Genomic DNA, 21552 nt, shown 5'->3' on the forward strand with positions numbered 1-21552 from the left:
TAGTAAAGATGAATAAGGAATTAGTTTCCTCTAAACACAAAATATGGTCAGTGAGAGTTTTTTTATTTTTCTAGGAAAAAGGGTAGCATACAACATACATCTTATAAAATCCCACAACCTAATCCACAAACAATCATTTAGAATAACACAAAATAAAGCGAAATCATGAAATGGCCACTCTCTCTATAGACTGCATCTGTGAAAATTCCAGGAAATGTGTTACATGTACTAATTATTTTAATTATGGTTAGTTGTCTGATACCATCAAGATAAATTGTAAGATAATCCTTTACTATTTCAGTACTGTGAAAGTTCAACAGAATGAGTGTAAACAAAAATGCTATGTATAAATGACAACGTACTGTAAGATAAACATGCAGTGACTTAACTGAGAATGCAAAATAAAACAAAAGATAAGATACCGTACATGTTTATGAGTTCTGTAAGCAATAATGTACTGACAGTATTTGATAAAAGCCTACAACATCACTGCTGTCTACAGCTGATAAAAAACTGAAGACTTGCAGAGCACACAGAATTATCATTGGGTCAATTAATTTCTTAATTCAGTCTTCATTTACACAGAACAGGACTGAGGAAGACAACTGGATGAACCCCAGTGGATTTATTCCTTAAACAAAAGGATGTTTGGGCTAGTTTGCAACAGGATGGGAACAAAGGGAAACATTTGAAGAAGGCCATATATTTGCCTCTAGGAAGCTATTCAAACGAAGCTGTGCCAAATTCAGGAAATACTACAATTTACTGATGTTAGCGCTATGTCAACGTGCTGAAAACCTCATGTTCTCAAAGCTTCTTTTTGTTTTCTCCAGAAATGAAGAAAAAGTCCTATATGGGATGAACATTCTTTTTTTTTAAAACACACGAATACATAAAATGGCACACATTTGCTTTTGACAAAAATCTCACAAAATTAGATTAAAGAAGCAGCCTTTAAATTAAAGCATGCTGAATTGTATTTACCACCCTATTGAGCATGTGATGCTCCCAGAGGCACTCTGACAGTACACTTCTTTGTTAATATAATAAAAAAAATCGCTCCACATCTAAAATACATAAGCTGCTAAACATGCAGAGCTTTTAGTTTTTGAAAGAATCCAATACAAACTAGCTCAATTCAGAACAACTGTTCACTGTCGTTTACAAACTGGCAATTGGCAATTCAATTTAGTTTAAAAGAAATGAATAAATATCAGTGAAATGTATACTTGGCTCATTTTATGGAAATATGATGTCATTACAGTAAACATGAAAATGATGGCATAGAACTTTGAGAGATTTCCAAAAATACAAATCTTATGCTGCGTTCACACCAGCCACGGTAGAGGCGTCAAACGTGAGTGATTTCAATGTTAAGTCAATGTAAAGACGCGTTTACGCACGTCTGGAGGTTTTGTGGCGCGAATGAGCCGTTTAGCACGGCGTGAATGACTGTGGGTTCACACCAGACACAATTTGACTTCAACAATTTGCGAGTAGATTACATACAAAGTCAATGCAAAGACGCAATCAGATGCGTCCTCGCGTGGGGTGATGCAAATGACGCGATATGGGTGGCACGTTTGCCGCAAAAACATGCGCTATTCACCTCAAACGCGTTTATTCAACTTGAGCGAAAAATTAGCATAACACGAAGTTAAATCCTCCGAGTAATCTAGAGTGAGTAACGCGATGCCCTACGTTTGGTGTGTACGTAGCATGAAGCTTTTAGCGCGGCGCGAATGAGGCATTTAGCGCGGTAGATGCGAATCCGCCTCATTCGCATGTTTAGTTCACTTGAATGACGCAAATTGAGCATTGCCGCTGGAAACTTTTGAGAGTTGAAAAATCTGAACTTTGGCAGAAAAAAATCAGGAGCTTGCTCTAGTAGTGACATGATTACAGGAAGCGAGCGGAGTCGCAGAAGCCCCTCGCATGACGCGAATTTCTGCGTGAACGTTTCAAATGACTAGAATTTCACACGCAAATGAAGCGAGTAATCTCAAAATTTTCAAGCGTCCAGCTACGTGCAAATAGCGCGTTTTTGTCGCCTCTACCGCGTTTGGTGTGAATCCAGCATTACACTGTAAAAAATGATATTATATCAATATATTTTTATGTTACTTTAACTTAACAAATTAAGTTAACTCTTTTCGCTGCCAGAGTTTTTTTTTAAGTTTCCAGCCAGCGCCAGCGTTTTTCATGATTTTCACAAAAGTTTAATGCCTTCCAGAAAATGTTTTTCTTTAAATATATAAACATACAATATACCAAATGAAAGAACAGACCCTCTGCTTTCAAACAAAAAAACCTGTTTCATCCTACCTTCAGTAGTTCTTTTGTAATCAGCTTTTGAATATGGGTAGGTTTCTGCAAAAACACCACATTTTGAGCAAAAAGCAGAGATAATTCAATTTTTGTGACTGACTTTTCATAGAGATCCCATTCAGAGCGATCTTTAAAAAACAAACATGGACATGCAGCCGCTTGCCATAGGGCAATACTTCCGGGTTTAAAAAGTTGCGGTGGATAATAGCGGTATTGCGGAAAGCCGTAAATACTCGTCATTGGCAGGGAAGCGTTTTCTCTTGGCGGCGAAAGAGTTTAACAATATAAACGTTTTTCTAAGTTATGTCAACTTATCACAAGTCAAAATTGAAAATAGTTGGTTGAATTGACTTGCATAATTAAGTTTTACAGTGTAGTAAAGTCTGTACTGTTGGCGGATCGATTTTATTCCAACTGTTGTTTGCCATTAATGTTTAAGGGCATACTGTATATACAGGCCTGTGAACATATGAGGCCTATTTTCTGTGCATAATTAGGGTATCCCAAAATAACTAAAAATGAAGATGAATACATTTCAAGTCACTAACCTTATCTTGCATGATTAAACCATTCATTACTAGAGCCCACTTACTGACTGCTAGATTCAGTATTTAAGTGGCATGTGCAGATGAGAGGCTATCATTAAACCTCAGGAAATCCCATTATAATGAACCATTTCTATAGTTTCTATAAGATCTTAAATACAACACACCTTTATATGCTATACAAATATATAAATATACAAAAACACATTTGCTTTTTTCTATTTCGCTTATTATGAACAAGCATTGGCATGCTGATTGGTTTCAACTATTCCTCTCTGTGAAAAGAACAGTGTCGGTACATTTGCATATTTTGGGTAAGCGATGATTATTTTGGCTGATATAAGCATGATTTGTTTTCAGTATTTGCGGAAACGGGTGGAAATATTCAGGTCTAATATGAGCAGGAACTCAAAAACAGAGTCATATATTCTCATACAGTGACTTCCTCTAAGAAGGGTCAACACCAAGTATGTACTGTTAAAAGAGTTTCCATCCAGTATAGAATGGATGTATTGCCATGTTCATTCACTTTGGAAGGACTAATAGTTGAAAACAAAGAGCAAGGGTAGTTTGAAACTAGGAACTGTGTAACAGTCATACTGAGATCAAACCTGCAAAGATGGGAGATTTAAAACTCTCTTCTTCTCTCCTTTCATTTGTAACTATGGGGAGGGTAAAGGTGGTCGTCCCTTTCCGTTCCACTTAAACCTCTGTTTAACACCTTTCATTTGATTGACTGAACGAATGTTTGAAAGTGAAAGGGTCTTTTCAAAAAGGATCATCATGAGCGGGGTGCATTCTGACTCTGGTATATGGAGGCTTTCTCTTTTAGAAGGTCCAAACACAGATGACAACTCCAACTTCCTGTGAAACAAATACATTTCTCTGTTATTTGTGCTCAACCGAACATGACCTACATTTTTTTTGTCACAAATGAATTTTATTTGGTGTAGGGCTTTTTATAAATATTTCACAAAGAAAAGTACCTTACAACCCCCTGTACAAAACCCCCCAAAACTACAGATTTTTTTAATGTGGTTTTACCTTCAGGAGGTTCAGACATTGGTGGCGAGAGGCAGTACATGTGATAACCTCGGTCACAGTCATCACAAAACAACAGCTGGTCCTGTGACAAAGCACATGAATATGACATTAATAGGCTTTATTACTAATAATACAACTAAGTTTGCGTAACCGTTTACAGAGGAATTATACAATAAAAAATAAAAACAATATCTTCCCACTGAATGAAACACAAGCTAAAAAAATAAATCAAGAATTAAACATTATTTTAGACTGGATTAGAGGTAAGATAACTTGTGCTTCAAATATACAGATTTATTAACCCTACAAGTGTACCGTGCATGACCTCTATAAATTATTGTGCAAATTACATAGATATTTTGTAAAAAAACAAATCTATAAAATAAGTCTTGTGAAAATATCGCTTAAAGGGGACATTTCAAAAGACTTTATTAAGATTTTAAAGAAGTCTTTGGTGTCCCCAGAGTATGTACGTGAAGTTTTAGCTCAAAATACCATCATTGGCATCCACGCTGATCACTATTATAGCATGTTAAAATTGCCACGGTAGGTTTGATAGTGTGTCCTTCAAAATGCAAATGAGTTTATCTCTAAATTGCTAAATGGCAGTGCAGTGGTTGGATAGTGCAGATTAATGGGCGTTATTATCCCCTTCTGACATCACAGGGGGAGCCAAATTTCAATGACCTATGTTTTCATATGCTTGCAGAGAATGGTTTATCAAAACTAAGTTACTGGGTTGATCTTTTTCACATTTTCTAGGTTGATAGAAGCACTGGGGACTCAATTATAGCACTTAAAGATGGAAAAAGTCAGATTTTTGTGATATGTCCCCTTTAATACATTATTAAAGCACTTAACATGTTACAAGGTTGGACAATGCTGAAAAACTCACATCATTTTCTGATGTTCCACACATGTTACAGCACTTGCATTCAATGCACTGCCAGCGATACGTTTTTACAGCAGCCATCATCACAGGAGTGAACTGCAGACATGAGGGGTGACCTGTGGATTTACAGAAGTACTGATCTGATTGAGGAAAAAAGAAACGGAAACAATACAAAAAGTTTTCGTGTTTTTGTTTTACCTGAACGACCACAGTCGGAGCAGGACACAAGCTCTTCTGATTGGCCAGTTTTCTGGTTCATGGTAGAATCTCCCAAACAGAAATCACAATAGTTGTTCGGCAGAGCCAAACCATCTGGGCCCCTCTTAGGAGCTGAAAGAGACAAGAGGGAAAAAATACTTAACACTTAAAAAACTTTGAAATTGTACAATCTTCCAAGATGTATCACACACACACACACACACACACACACACACACACTTTCAAGGCTAATAAACCAATATTTTACATTTAAAATAATGTTCCAGAAATAGAGTGCCACAGGGATGAAGCATTTATGTAGGCAAAACCCAGAAGCAAGTTTACTTTTTAAATTTCTAGTAAAAACATTTAGACTTCAAAATTCATAAAAATTGTGTTCATCTGTAAAGAATATCTTCTTGGATAAAACATGTAAGTGTAATAAACTTTTGTTAAAGGGGGGTTCAATGGTATTTCAAGCATTTTGACTTATTAACACGGTTATAGAGTTGTTTCCTCATGCTAAACGTAGGCAAAGTGTCAAAACAGCATTTGGGCATATTACAGAGTATTTCTGTGCCGAATGCACTTGGCCAGGGTTCGTACAAGTTTTTTTCGATTACAGGTCCAACTGACATTTCAGGGGTTTTCTATACGTATCACTTCTTTATATGGGCACTTCCCCCGGAAAACCCTGCCCACCCGTCAATCAGCGAGAGACGCTACAACTTGCAAACATCTTATCACGCGACACAGCTTTGTTTAATTTCAAAACTAAACAATGGCACGAAAGAAGTTGTGTGTTTTTGGATGTAAGGAGAAGAAAGTTAGCCTTATGGAAACAATGGATATAGTTTATTATCCGGGTTAGTAGTGGAGTTTTGCGTGTGTGTTTGATGCGCTGGATTTTCCCAACCGGGTCACAGGTTGCATACGGTAAGTAAGACTTCTGTCTTATGTTGGAAATAGGCGCGTGTATATTATATAAATGACATGAACATGTAGTGAATCATAAGTTATAAGTGTTGTAGAGTGTTGCATGACTCATACTTGCTCCACCCGCGGTAGTAACTCCTCCTTCTTAATTTTTTCGTACGTTATCGGAAAGATTCGGTAAAGCTAATCTTTCTTTTATAAATCTGGTCAACTAAAGACTCTTCGGAGATATAAAGGATGTAATACTACTCTATAGGTACTCCAGATTAACATCAGAAATGCAGAAACAGCATGTGTTACGTGAGCTTTAAAGTAAAGCACCACTGTTTTTCAATATTTTGCTATGTTCTTGCCTCAACTTGGATGAATTAATGCATACCAATCTTTTTTCAATGTGTGCACTTCATCTTTGCGCAGCGCGTTGTGGGTGTGTTGGCATTTAGCCTGGCCCCATTCATTCCTACGGCTCCAAATAAAAGTTTTATTTTGTGCCACCATACTTACTCGTGTAACTACTCATGTAACAGTCTTTAAATAGGGAAAACATGGAAGTGTTTGGTGGTTTCTAAATTCATCCCTGTTTGGAGCCATAGGAATGAATGGGGCTAGGCTAAATGCTAACACATTCAAGAAGCGCTGTACAAAGATTAAAAGTGCAAGCATTGAATAAAAATAGGCATGTATTAATTCATCCAAGTTGATGTAAGAACATAGTAAAATATTGAAAACGGTTATGTTTTTCTTTAAATACAAAGCATATTATAAATCCGATAATCCAAAAGTCTACAGGAAAAATGAACTGGCTTTTTGATGTCCTGCGAAGTTCCAGGTTGGCCTACAAAAATATATCATCCCTGTGGCACTCTATAGTGAGCAAATTTAGGCATTTTAAAGGGGTCATGACATAAGTAATCAATTTTGCCTTGATCAATTGATATAATACAGATCTTTGCATTATTAATACATCCTGTAAGTTTTATATGTTCTCCTTATCATTAGCGAAAGCATTTATGTGATTGCTCTCCAGAAAAAAACTAATGAAAAATGGCTGGATTAGTGAGGTACATATAGATATTAATTTTCATATGACCTGCGTGCTTCAGGTCTGCAGCCTCCCAGAGAAAGACACAGCACATCAATGTATCGTTGGCTCCGCCCAATGGCGTTTGAAGACTGAACTTCAGTCAGAGCAGCAACTTGAAGGGATCTGAAGGAGTAGTTGTTTACAATCATAGAGACAGAGCGCAGTTATGCAAATTTGAAAAACACGCCCACCGGGGGGGAATTCAATCCAACCATCTCCATTGACTTCGTATTGCGAGAGGCCGCCTCCTTGTCATTTCAGGCTTATAACAAAAAACAGAATAATGCCTAAAAGCTGCTGTGTGACAATATGTACAGCTAACAAGCCAAAGAACCTAGAAATACATTTTTATAAACTGTCGAGCCGTAAAACCCTGCCTTTGAGAAGAAAAAAGTGGATCGCCGACTACGTTTCCCCCTAGTGGACGCAGTTCTACTAATATGAGTACTATGAAAAGTTGCCTGTTTCCACTTTTCTGTCTGTAAACGCTCTTTTTTTAGCTCAACAGCTTATAAAAACTCATTTCTGGGCTCTTTGGCCTGCCAGCTGCACACATTGCCACACAGCAGCTTTAAGGCATTATTCTGTTTTTTGTTATAAGCCAGAAATGACAAGGAGGCGGCCTCTCTCAATACAAAGTCAATGGAGACGGTTGGATTGCTTCCCCCCCCCGGTGGGCGTGGTTTTCAGGTTATGACGCGCTGCGCTCTGTCTCTATGATATGATTGTAATAACTTCAAGATTGCGATGTCTGACAAATATTGTGTTGTTGCTGGCTGTGGAAAACAAGCATCTTTGGAGGGCTTTTGACGGACCCCGACATCAGCGAGAAATGGATTGTTTTTTTTGTTTTTTTATGGGTGTACTGTCATATCAGCGCTGACATATTTCATTTAAAGGTGCAGTGTGTACACTTTAGCAGCAAGACATCTGTCAAGAGATCCTTCTAAAAATTACACACTGCACCTTTAAATACTATTTTACATCAGCAATGAGCCATTTATCTGTGAATTTTAAATTACACTGAACATGATAGAAGCGGAAAATAACATTATATATATACACACATAAGAGTATGTGTGTTGGAAACACGATGGTATTGTCAATCTGTGATAATTGCTGGCAATAAGTGCATTATTTAGGTTGCAATTCTGTTTAAAAGAGTAAAAACGTTGCAGTGATTGTACACACTATTGTCTGTGTTCAATAGTGATTCATTTTTATGCTTTCTTTAGAGGTAAATTTTTTTTCGTTGTGCTTGTACGATTGTATGGCTGTCTGTGACATGAATAAACACACAATGTTTGAGAGCTCTTTGGAAGCACTGTGTTATTCCGAGGAGACACATTTTACTTGTATCCTATTTTGAACAATATTACTGAATATAAAAATGCTAAAGTAATATTAACTTCTCCATTCTTGAGTTTCTTCATTGTTACAAGTATGATGGTTGGTGAATGTAGTGTTTGTCCCGCCCATCCTTTACTGTGATTGGATGGCTGTGTAAAAAAGGACAGTGACGAGCTCTGTGTTATACCCAAAGTTAAAGAGTAAAAAATTAATAAAGACAGCAGCACAAAAAAACTTGTTGCATGTCATTATGATACGAAGTTCATCAAAATGTCTAATTAGTTTGTCTAAAAGAAAACAGAACGTTTTAATGTTTTAGGCATCATTTACACATGGTGGGGAGCAGGTGTACATTTTTCATACCAACTAAAAAAAATACGAACATTTTCATAAACCTGAAAATTTATGCCAGAATGACTTTACGAACGAAAAATAATTCTGCTCGTGTTTCATGAATAACACCCATTTTGCTTAAAGGAAAACACCACCATTTTTCAATATTCAACTTAGATGAATTAATACTTGCCTATTTTTTTTCAATGCGTGCACTTTTAATCTTTGTACAGCAATTTGTGAATGTGTTAGCATTTAGCCTAGCCCCATTCATTCCTATGGCTCCAAACAAAAGTTTTATTTTGTGTCACCATACTTACTCATTTAAGTACTCATGTAACAGTCTTTAAATAGGGAAAACATGGAAGTGTTTGGTGGCTTCTAAATTCATCCCTGTTTGGATCCTAAGGAATGAATGGGGCTAAGATAAATATTAAATATATAACATATTCACAACGAGCTGTACAAAGATTAAGTGCATGCATTGAAAAAAGATAGGTATGAATTAATTTGTGGTGTTTTCCTTTAAAAAGAATGTTTAGGAAGTTGTATCTGTAGTGAAACTGCATAGTAGCCGCAGAGCATGTAGCTCTTAAAGGGGAAACACACAAATCCAACTGTTTCAAGCAGAGGATGAAAAGTAGAGTGGAAAAGATAATAAATTACATTTTTATGTTTTTGGCAAAAAATTGAGTAATATTATACTGCCCTACAAAGGCGAAGTGCAGTAACTACGCAAACACTGAAACCGAGAAAAATGCCCTTAAAGTTTTTTACACCAGCCAGTCAAACATGTTACTGCAATTTTGGCACACACCTTTCTCTGAAATGGGGCAAAATTGAACCAGGAGACTTTGTCACAAGACACAACAGATCTCACAAAGCCCATTTCAACCCTTAACTAAATTTTGACCAAATGCGTAGTTACTGCGCTTTGGCTTTGTAGGGCAGTATAAGTACACCTTAGAGAACATAATAAAATAATTTAAAGAAACATGTCATGACCCCTCTAAGAAATCAGATGCTGCATTTTAGGATACTTTTTTGTTGAATTCTAAGGTAGCATATCACATGAAGCAGATGAAAAAAAATATTGTATTTAATTTTTTCAATACGCAAAACATTATGTTTCAAATAAGTCACTAATGAACTCAATTTCAGTAAGATGCAGTAAGCAGCCGGCAGTATATTGGTGGCCCACTAAAGTTTTAAACAGAGCTATTCTGTCATAATCAAAGTGTAATACTAATATGAATGCTGTGATTCACCGCCAGTCAGTTAGTTTACTAAATCTATCATTTGTATTACAGACAATATAATGTTTAAAATAATTTCATGTCACTCAGTGCTGCAAAGTGAAAAATGTTGGCAACCCAACAAAAACAAAGCATGATGAATTGCTTACTCTTCGGTTCGTCCTGTTGGGGTGGAGTCGGTTCACGAATATCCATCTCTTCTTTGTCCTCCCCCTCCTCCTCAGCCAAGTGAGAGTGGGCATAATGATAACTGAGACCAGGCCTGTTTTTATAGCGCTTTCCACAGACTACATACACACAGAGAGTACAAGAAGACATTATGAATGCCTGCAGTCCAGCTGTCACAGTCCTAAAATAAATATGTACTTCATCTGCACTCAGATTGTAACTTCACAGATTTTTAACCCACACTGATATAATACGATATAATAAACAATGTGTCAATGTGTATTGTCAGCAAAAGGATTTCTAACAGCTCCTAGAAGATGCACTGTAACAATACAAAGCACACTGCAAAAAATGATTCAAGGAAAAAATTTCTTATTATTTCTTTCTTATTTTCAGTAAAAATATCCAAAAATTCCCAAACCAAGATACCTCTTCTTGATGAGCAAAATAACCCAAGAAATTCTAGTTTTTAGACCAAAAACACCACATTTAAAGCAACACTAAAGAGTTTTTGCTCTTTGCTCCCCCTACAGGTTAGAAGCTGAATTGTCCATTACCTCTGTAGTAAATACTGCAGCATAGCTGGCTCTGATTGGATTGTAGGTCCCCCGTAAAGCACGTTTTTGTAGTTTTCACTCGAACTACAGGACCGCGACCTGACGGTTGGAAACTTCTTTACTGTTTCGAGTGGATGAACGACTGAAACGTTTTTGGAATGTTATTTTAAGGTAAAAAAAACTCTTTTGTGTTGCTTTAAGTGATTTTGTGCATAAAACAAGCAAAAAAATCTGCCAATGGGGTAAGCAAATTTTTCTTGAATTTAGTGTTTAAGAAAAATCTTCAAGATTTTTTTGCTTACCCCATTTTTTTTCTTGTTTAAGCACAAAATCACTTAAATTTGATATTTGGGCTCCAAAAACCAGACGTTTTAAAGACTATGTCGTTTTGCTCATCAAGAAAAAGCATTTTAATTTAAGAATTTTTTGATATTTCTACTGAAAACAAGCAAAAATACTAAGAATTTTTTTCTTAAAAATAATTTTGTGCAGTGCAATTAACAAAATCAGCTAAATTTAACTTTAAGCAGACAGGGCATAGTTGCTTCATATCAAAAGCACCCTTTCGTGCATGCACATATACTCTCATGCCAACATGCTGGTTAGTTAAGAATTTAGAGGCCATTCAAATGTGGCTAATATTAATATATATATAAAAAATGACTAATATGTGTACTAAAAACAGAGGATTAATATCAAGATGCTCATTAATTTAAACTGCTCAATGCCATAACTTTAATTTCATTGATCTGATCAACAAAAGTGATCCAGATGAACAAAAGAGATCAATCTTTAAGCAACTTAAACCAAAAGCAGATGCACTATTTTAGAAGAACAGAAGGAATACGAAAAAGAAAAAATGAAGTCGATTTGTAGAGAAATTGGTATTATAGGCAACAATGTAAAAAACTTAGAGACAAAGAGACAACATATATCAGGTAAATTATAGGACAGACAGGGGCGATGATGGAGGGAGATAGAGAGACATTTATATTTAAAACAAATTGTTGGCATTTCATTACTAGCTCATTAGTTCATTTTGTGAGAAACAACCAGTAGTTTTAAGTATAAAGTGCATTTTAATCCACAATGTGAGCTCCCTTGCGTAGGAGCTTAAAATAAGTCATGCTGCCATGAAAAACCTGACTAAACATGTCGGAGCAATTCATATGGCTCTGGGGCAGAAAACTATAGTTTAGGAGAAACATTCTGTGTAAAAACATCTTACAGACCCTATGAAACCAAAACTTGAGGTTTAGGGGTTTCAATCCATGTCTGTTAGCTTCAAAGCACTCCGTTAACCTGTCACAGACCTCAAAAAAAGCTGGACGTAGTGTCCGTGACGTCAACCATTGGTTTCTGAAGATCGTTTTTGACACTTAAAGTAGGCGTTGCCTTCCATCGCCATCTTGGCCGCGCATCATCATGCATCAATCGCGGATATTCGAAAGTTGGTAAAGAGGCGGGACATGGGTAAAGCTGAGGTTTCTGGTTGCTGAAACCACGCCCACCTAGCGTGATTCTAGTGACCGCAGTGGCTGTTCACCCCTCACTCAAGGGACCACGCCCTTAATTATGCAGAACTTTAAAGCTTATTAATACAAAAAATTCACTCCTTCACAGTTGTCATGAAGGGCAAAATAAGCTATACAGACCAAAAACTATTTTTGTACCAGGCTGTAAATATATTATTTTCTACTGTAAAGTTGGCCATTTTTAACATGCTGGTCTATGGGAATTGACTCCCTTTTGGAAGGGGCTTATTTCATGCTGAAGGGGCTTATTTCACGATAACAACCGGCTGCCTGTACATTATCCAGCTTATTACGTGGCTACATACCTCATAAGTAAGGTTTTATTAGCTAATTTTTAACGAATGCAGACCTTCCGCGAGGAAAACCCGTTTACATTCTGGTTCATTATAAGACATTTAAATGTTACAAACATGCTATTTGTTTAATCATTTAAAAAAAAATCTCATATGTTATAAAAAGACATATTTATTTAAAATATTTGTGTAATATTTAACTGTACCTGTCAAAATGATTTGCAGCATCTGGGTTAACATGTGTATTAGTTTTGCGTGGTTGTTATCTGGGAATATCAAACCTGCAAATTTTGGGTCTGGCCAATCAGAATTAACCATCGCAACAAGCCATGTAACAAAATAAAGCAAGCGAGTAAAACTTAAACTTACTTGATAATAAAAACAGAACATCAAATGTGGCTTTCTAATAACCCCTAAAATTGCATAGACGTCCAATACAATTTTCGCCAGGCATTGTTTACATTGCACACGCACAAAATCAACAAAAAAACCAAGGCATGGGTGGGTGGGGAAGGAGAAGAATGAGGGAGAACTAGAAATATACCTCTTTCGGAAGATTTTGAAATAGGCTTTTGTTTGAAAGTGTCTGAAAGAGAGAAAAAGAGAGAGAAGAAGGAGAGAAGAGACAGAAAGACTCACAGACTGACAAAAGAATCAAGAAAAATAACTCAAAGAACATCTGCATCAAAGTATTATGGCACATTTAGGGGCAAAGACACAAATGCAGAGAACAGAGATCTAGAACTATGAAACATGAAATCTGAAAATAAATTGACATTATTTCATATAGTAAAAAATTGCATATATTAAATTACGCTTGTGTTGAGTACATCAGAAACAGGGCATGTTTGCAAAATGTAAATGTTTGGTACTTTCTTTAGTAAGTTTTCTTGTGGTAAAGCTCATTGTGACACACAATGTGCTATGCTGAAAAAGATGACACAGATTTTGGTTGTCATCACTGGATATATTACAGTAGGCCTCAGCCTTTTTAAAGTAAAAAGGAGCAGATCTCCTGATGAGATAACCGAGAGGTCAGCTAGCCAACTCATGTGGTTTCCATGAATGCCTGACTCACTGTCACATGCATACGGTTTGTCCCGATCCTCCAATGCAGCTGCTGCTGCTTCCAACTTCTTCCTGGCACTGGTAACACCACGACCCTGCGAAGAAAAAGCCATGATCAAATTTAATCTTAAATATGTTTTACTTAACACATATCAGGGCCATTTAAAAGGATGTTCAGCACTCAAAGAAGAACTGGATCTCTGCATCCTGTCTCACCTTCCCCTTGCCTTTTCTTTTTTTCGGAGTATCTTCTTCATAATCTTCATCATCCAGATCATCAAGAAAATCATCTGGTTCCAAAATTCTCTACAAACACACACACATACAAACACACACACAAACACAAGACAGAGAACATAAAAAAGATCAAATGTGATCATTAGAAAACAGTTAGAAACTATTTTAGGCATGATGTTAATGATTGGCAGCATCAGTAAACAACTTTATTTGAAGCAAACTTATCATTACATAGGAAGAGCTCAGATTCAAAAGTTGCTAAACCTTAATCAAAAATGAGATCACGTTATTAACCGAATGCTCTATGATGATCGTATAATACATGCCTACTTTCGCCTCAAATCCATTTAAATCCCGAAATCAGGTCATTCAGAAATACCACTTTGTTGGCAGAATCCATTAAAGGAAAACACCACCATTATCCAATATTTTACTATGTTCTTACCTCAACTTAGGCCAATGAATACACATCTTTTATCAATACGTGCACCTAATCTTTGTACAGCGTGTTGTGAATGTGTTAGCATTTAGCCTAGCCCCATTAATTCCTTAGGATCCAAACAGGGATGAATTTAAAAGCCACCAAACACTTCCATGTTTTCGTGTTACATGAGTAGTTACACGAGTAAGTATGGTGGCACAAAATAAAACGTGGTGATTTTTTAAGCGGGTAAAAAAAATAAGAACTATATTGTATGGCAGAAGAGCACTTCGACCTCGGTGCACAGTAACTTTATCACTCCTGACTACTCCCCCTCTCGCTCAAACTACCGCCAATATTACATGTGACTGGGCTTTCATGACGGGGTCGGATTAATGGTATCAGTTTTTAAGAAGGTTGCGGTCATGACAGTGTTGCCCTTAGAGAAAATCAGCTTCTTTTTCAAAGATCGCCCAACACTACTTGTGAGTACTTGGACCTGAATACAACCTAATGGCGCTTTTCCATTGCATAGTACCCCACGGTTTGGTTTAGTTTGGGTCGGGTCAGCTTACTTTTGGGAGCTTTTCCATTGGGATCACTTCGTAGTACCCGATACTTTTTTTCGTACCACCTCGGTTGGGGTTCCAAGCGACCCGAGCTGATACCAAACGTGACGCGTAAACACTGTACTTCACTGATTGGTCTGAGAGAATCGTCATCGGCGCCGTCATCCTATTATGTAAAATATTAGCTTTAGCTTGACGCCACGGGTGTTTGAACAGAAACTGTCATGTGAGACAGAGGTAGTTATAAACGCAATGTTCAAAGTAAACATCTACGTATTTGTGGTGGCCAATTTTAATTTTGTGGCGGACTGATAAATAAATAAATGTTTGGGAATGTACAAGGACGCTCTCTCTTGTATGATGTCACAGCCGTATGCAGCGCAAATATAACGACACGCCTATAATTCCTCCCACTGCGAAGTGATACTAAAGTCAATGGAAAAGCTAACCACGCCAAAGTGAGGTGAGCTGACCCGACCCAAACCAAACCAAACCGTGGGGTACTATGCAATGGAAAAGCGCCATAAATGTGGCAGCCACATGCATCACAGCGCCCCCTAATGTGTGTATTAGTTTCTTCATTTTGAATTCTGACTTTCATCATTTGCAATGTCTGTAGTTGCATCTTTAGTAATTTTGCAATTGATTACCATGTCTTAAGAAGTGTTTTTTTAGAAGTCAAGGTTTTTGCTTGCATGCACTTAGAGGGTTTTGTATCGAAAGGCAGTCAAATTTGTAAATACCAATGAAGTAAACTTTGTAAAAATAAGGCATTTCAATTACTGACTAATGACCTCATTGCCAATTACTGAAGGGAACATTACTGAACCTAAACATAACAGCCTGATTTACAAGAAAACACGTCAGTCACACTTAGAGGGTTTTGCATCTGAACTCTTCATATAAAGCATATCAGTAATAAGGTCACAATCACATAGGTTTGGAAATAAAAAGTGTGAATGAATGTGAAATTAACAGAATGTTAATTTTTGGGTGAATTATTCTGTTAGGGACACCAGGCATACATCTTAGGAAAAGTGGACAATAAACTGTGTCCTTTATTACCTTGCGAACCCTGGCAGTGGGGTTTAGTCCCCCAGTTGGGAACTCAGTTGAGCTGGACTCCTCCTCCACTGAGCGGAGCTCTAGTCCGGTTCTCTTATCCAATGGCTCTCCCTTGAGTAGGGCTTCTAAGCTGCTGCTGCCGTCACTGGAGAAAACGTCCTTCTTAAGTCCCAGATCCAGCTCTGAAACACACACATTCACATCCATAGGCAACTGCACAGAGATAGATAAAATGTCATGACAAAATTCTGAGAAGTAAACACATAAGTAGTCTTCACAAGAAATTGTGCAATTACGATACCAGAGATTTTCACTTCTGTCTCAAACAGAGGAAGTGAAAGGTTGCGTACCGGACTTTAGAGCAGGGAAGGCCAGGCGAGGGTCCTCTGGAGGGTGAGATCTCCTCTTCTTTCTCCAACGTCGTGCTGGATATGTGTACAACTGACCTGGAGCCATACCTATGAGAAAAGACAAACAGACAGGAAGAGGGAGAGAAGAAAATAATGTTATTAACAAAATAAATAATGGCCAATTTCAAACAGATTTAAACATTGTATGGGGGAAGGGGAAACAGAAAGAAAAATTATTCAGATTTAGGGTGCATAAATAATAATTCACTTTTTGAGGTAAACTATCACTGCCATTAAAACTGACCACTGTGTTACAGTGTGTGTCCCACCTGGTCCCCTGTGCCTTTTCTCCATCCAGAAGTAACAGTTGCTCTGGGCGACACCTGTCTGAGAGTCGAGGAAGGGCATCCTCACACTCCTCTCTGCACACAGACGGGCATTATAGTTATGACACTGCTCCAGTGCATCCCTGTAACACTGCTCACCCAACCTAAAATCAGAGGGAAAATCTTATGCAACAACATTCCAAATACCACTAGTCACTTTAGTCATATAAACAGAAAAAGGCTACATAAAATTAAACCCCAGTAGCTCTTGGCGATGTACTGACATCATGACGTCTTATGAAGTGGAATAATCACAAGCTGAACGTTATTTACAACATTATTACAGGCAATCAAGCAAATGGCCCTGAGCATGTCTTAAAGGGACACTCCACTTTTTTTGAAAATATGCTAATTTTCCAACTCCCCTAGAGTTAAACATTTGATTCTTACCGTTTTGTAATCCGTTCAGCTGATTTCCGGTTCTGGCGCTAGCACTTTTAGCATAGCTTAGCATAATCCATTGAATCTGATTAGACCATTAGCATCGCACTCAAAAATAACCAAAGTTTCGATATTTTTACTATTTAAAACTTGACTCTTCTGTAGTTACATCTAGGGCTGCACGATAAATCGCATGCGATACCACGCGTATCACGTCAGTAATGCCGGTTCCTTGATTAGTATTAAATCGCCAACAGCTAATTTCAGATGGCACGACATTAACTACACAGAGCCTTAGTTCCCTGACAAGCCGGGCCATATCGTATACATATCGCAGGCGATACGCCCCCGATAATTAATGCGAAATTGCAAACGCTATCAGAGCAGTTCAGGGTGTATATGTGAACAAACCAAGTGATCTCAGACTCCCCTAAAAGGACCCAGAAGTGAACCGAACTCAGACCACATCAGAAGGTGGTCTGAGTACGGTTTGCTTTTGGGTTCTTTTGTGGTTCTATTTCTTTTTGATATGTGAAATCAATGAGGTCCCGGTCCGCTTTGCGTGTCGTTTGGACATTGTATTAAAATCAAATGCTGCACAGAACGCTGGGATCTGAGTTCTTATGAAGTTGTGATGTGAACAAGAAAAGGTCTGAGATCACTTCAATTCTGAAGAGGACCAAAGAACTGGGTCCTCTTTTGAGTCCACTATATTGTGAACACCAAAAGGACTGAGGTCACATTCAGCTTAGGGCTGGGCGATTAATCGAAATCGAACCGCAATCGCGATGTGCAACGTTGCGATTAGCAAATCGCGAAAGGATGCGATATGATGCGATTTGAGAAATATGCAGAGAGGCTTTGTGACAGTCTAACCAATTGAGCGAGCGCAAGTATGTCTGTGCTTTCTCCGTGAGAGGCACGTCAACCAAAACAGCGCTTCTCCTAAACTGACGAGGGGTTTCAATTTAAAGCATGCGCGCAGCCTGTGTCTCTCAATGCTTGTTAAATACTCGTGCCCGTTTCCCTATTGCAAGACTTTGCGCGTGCGTCTTCCACAATAGACAAGGTGTTTAAACTTGACGCACACGCACAGCCTGTGTCTCTATGCTTATTAAATACTCCCGCCTGTCTCCGCAAGTCCGCATCGCAAGACTTTTCGGGCGCGTCTTCCACATCAGACAAGGTGTTTAAACTTGACGCACATGCGCAGCCTGTGTCTCTATGCTTATTAAATACTCACGCCTGTCTCCGCAAGTCCGCATCGCAAGACTTCACGCCCGCGTCTCTCAAAACGGATGATGTGTTTTACACACACACACGCCCAACAATGCTTACAAGCCTGGCTCCTTATTTAAAACAAACTAAAATACCATTTACTGGGTTGCTAATGTCACTTGAATGGAATGAAATGACATGACATTGAACGCATTTGGATTTTATATTCATTTTAAAAATCCCAAATGTAGCTTTTTAGATTTTGATAGTTATGAAGTTGAGTATTACAGTTCTTTGTTTACAAAAACAAACAAACATGCATTCAAATCTTTTCAGTAAAACTCAGTCACCCATTTAAATATTTTAAATTGTTGTTAAAGTTGCATCTATAATGAACCCACTTATTTAAATACTGTTACAGTGTTAGTCCAAGCTAAAGATCATTTTACATTTCATACAATAAGAAGTGTTAATTATATTCTTAATTTCTTTGTTTTTGTTTCCTTATTTTCACAAAAAAAAAACAAAACAAAACAAAAACATAAGAATACAGTTAAATCACCAGACCCATAAGCAATATCATTAAGATCTAACGATCTAAAGAGGCAGATGCACATTGCATCTGCTACAAAATTTAATCGCAAATCGAATCGCAATCGCAATTCCTGGTAGAAAAGGCGCAATTCGATTTTTTCCCTAAATCGCACAGCCCTAATTCAGCTAGTTCCTTTTCTGGTTCACTTTAAGTGAACTGGGTTTGGTTCTTTTAAACTGAACTATATGTGAAAACACCCTGAAATAAAAGTAGCATTTCAGACTCGCTCATGTCTGTTTGTCCCACATTAATACATTGCCAGGAGCTGCGAATATTGTTTCTGTGTTGCCAGTATGTGCTTTCTGACTCTCTTTAGAACGGCATCTGTGTACTTGTCAACACACACCCTACTATTGTCTCCTCTTAGGAGATCTTGCAGGCATGCAGCCCAGTCACTGTAACTCTTTCACTCCAAACACTTAGCAGGTGCTTGCCACCCGTCACTCGGGCAACCGCTAAGAGCTCCAGAGAGCCCAGGCGAGCTAAAGCCCATGAGATTAGAGCACAGACCAATCGCTGATGTCACAGGGGACAAAACAAAAGCTTAAAAAGGAGCTTGAGGCTTCACAGCTCAGCCAACAAAACAGCTTTGGGATGGCCATTCGCATGTAAGGTACAACTACAAAGAGCTACAACAAGAGTCCTTAAATCTGGAATGCACTAAGCAACAAACTATGCTAAAAAATATGTGACTATATTACATGTACAGTTAACCACTAATCTATTCTAAACCACCTTTGGCAACATTAAAGGATCTACTACTCACCGGCCCATGTACTACAGCGCTAAGAGATGGATTTTAAACTTTGCTGTTAATGTGCAACTGTGAACAAGAAGAACCATTGTGGAACTTCAGTGTGCCTGATATCCCCATAGATCATGTGATGCATCTTTGATAGTCTTACTGTGAAACTCAAGATCTCCTTATTGAGAGCTTATTGTTCTAAAGCTAAAATCAATTCAGCTTTAATTGAAAAACAGATATTTTACAACAACCAGGTTGGACAGTAAGCTTATAAAGTTGGTCCATAAGTCTCACAACATGTGTTTAGTAAAAACACACAACAGGAGTATTATAAATAGTGATGCTAGGTATATGTAAGACACTTTAAAACAACAGACATCGATACTGTTGAGGTCTGTTGATGACAGACATGTGGCTCAATTAAACAGACAGCTGGTGTTTTAGAATAACCAACTAAGTTAACACTTCCCTCTTGAGGGAGTGAGAGAGACAGAGAAGGCAATCAAATCTGTCGACACCCTGACAAACTAATAAAACAAACATCTAAGTACAGTGACACAATTATTCACCAGATTTATGGCAGTACTAATATTAACAGACTCATAAGAGACACTGCATGCTTTGATCGTTGGTCATACTAAAGACGGAAGCGAAGTAAAGCAGCGCATTAGCACATTCGACACACAGCAGCTGCTAGTTCAGCTAACTCAACCAGAGCTCAGATAACCTTGTCCAACCCGATACGCTGGCTATAACAAGGCAAATACTATAAACGCCCATGAAGCTATACAGTTACTGCAATGTAAAAAGTTGAATTTAAACAACAAAAACTCGTATAAAGTCAAATAACGATGAAAATACTCACAGCTTGACAACATTCTCTACTACCGCCGCCATCTTGGCTCTACAGCGCTCACAGTGTGTGTTCTGCGCACGCGCAAAGGGAAAGACCTTAGAGAAAGGTCACAGGTCGGGGTGTGAACACAATCCATTCATTTTTCCATACAAAAGTGTATGTTAATGGGAACTCCTTCGTCAAAAACATGTAGGAATAAATTGTATGAAGTTGGTTAAGAATGCATACATTTTTCCTCAATTACACAATTTAATTTTTGTAAATTAAGCTAACAAAAACTCCTTTATTGTCGTCGTTGTTGTTATCTATATGACATTTTAATGCTGTAGCTTTTGCAGAGTATACTTCCTATCGTAACTGTAAAAGAAACAATTAAAGCAAAGCTTGTGTTGTAGTGTGTGCAAATAGACACAAGGTGGCATTGGTGGCCCATGTGGTAATTCAAACAATCAACAGTTTAATCTCTACAAATCTAATTTATTATTGGAAGGATATTAAAAATTAAACAAAATCTAATTTAGTCTGGTTATTTTAGTTACACCCATTACTAGCAGATACAATTGTCCAACACTGATGCTCTTGTGCTGGTGAAAAATCTTTCCAGAAGAATTTAAGCTGTTATAGCAGCAATGGTAGTATTGTTTTCATCATACTTTTAAACTGAAATCTTCAAAAAGAACATATGTGTTTTGTGTATAGGTATTCGCATATAATTGGCTAAATATCATGCAGTATATTTGGCTATCTTAGTTTGACCATGTGCAAAGCAGAAGCTCATGCACATTTGATTTATGCTATTTTTAAACGGTGAAAAGATAGAGGCTATCACACAATAACAATGTCTCTTCAAACCTCTTAATCTTTTCCCTGCTTTTTCTTCACAATCCATCATTTATTCCTCTTTCTCAGTAACAACTGATAGTTTGTGATAGCACCCCCACACAGAGCAAAGCCTTAGCCTTTAACACATTCACAAAGATGGTACTGATAACGGAGCACACACTGAATACTTTCCTCCCTTCCTTACAGCACTTTCAGAATATTCCATGAAAAGGTTTTCACTTGTGTGTGTGTGCATGTGGAAAATAGCCCTCTGGGTGGTTATTATCTGTTACACGTTGTTAGTATGTGAGTAAGAAAGC

At 37.7% G+C, this 21552-nt stretch overlaps 1 protein-coding gene across 2 annotated transcripts; it reads right to left on the reverse strand.

The window, feature by feature from the left end:
• Window positions 1-606: 606 nt before the first annotated feature.
• On the reverse strand, window positions 607-20556 carry dpf2 (double PHD fingers 2). Of its 2 annotated transcripts, XM_055199767.2 has the most exons (12): window positions 20420-20556; window positions 16559-16719; window positions 16230-16337; window positions 15880-16061; window positions 13804-13893; window positions 13598-13682; window positions 13064-13105; window positions 10116-10253; window positions 5008-5139; window positions 4813-4925; window positions 3918-3999; window positions 607-3737 (listed from the first exon to the last, which is right to left on the reverse strand). In XM_055199767.2, the coding sequence occupies exons 1-12, from the start codon at window positions 20449-20451 to the stop codon at window positions 3655-3657; spliced, it is 1248 nt and encodes a 415-aa protein (XP_055055742.1). In that variant the 5' UTR covers window positions 20452-20556; the 3' UTR covers window positions 607-3654. The 2 variants fall into 2 exon arrangements, with proteins under 2 accessions (XP_055055742.1, XP_055055743.1); XM_055199768.2 differs by lacking the exon at window positions 13064-13105.
• Between the last annotated feature and the right edge of the window lie 996 nt (window positions 20557-21552).

This window comes from Misgurnus anguillicaudatus, chromosome 22, assembly GCF_027580225.2.
Source record: "Misgurnus anguillicaudatus chromosome 22, ASM2758022v2, whole genome shotgun sequence".
NCBI classification, from domain to species: Eukaryota; Metazoa; Chordata; class Actinopteri; order Cypriniformes; family Cobitidae; genus Misgurnus; species Misgurnus anguillicaudatus.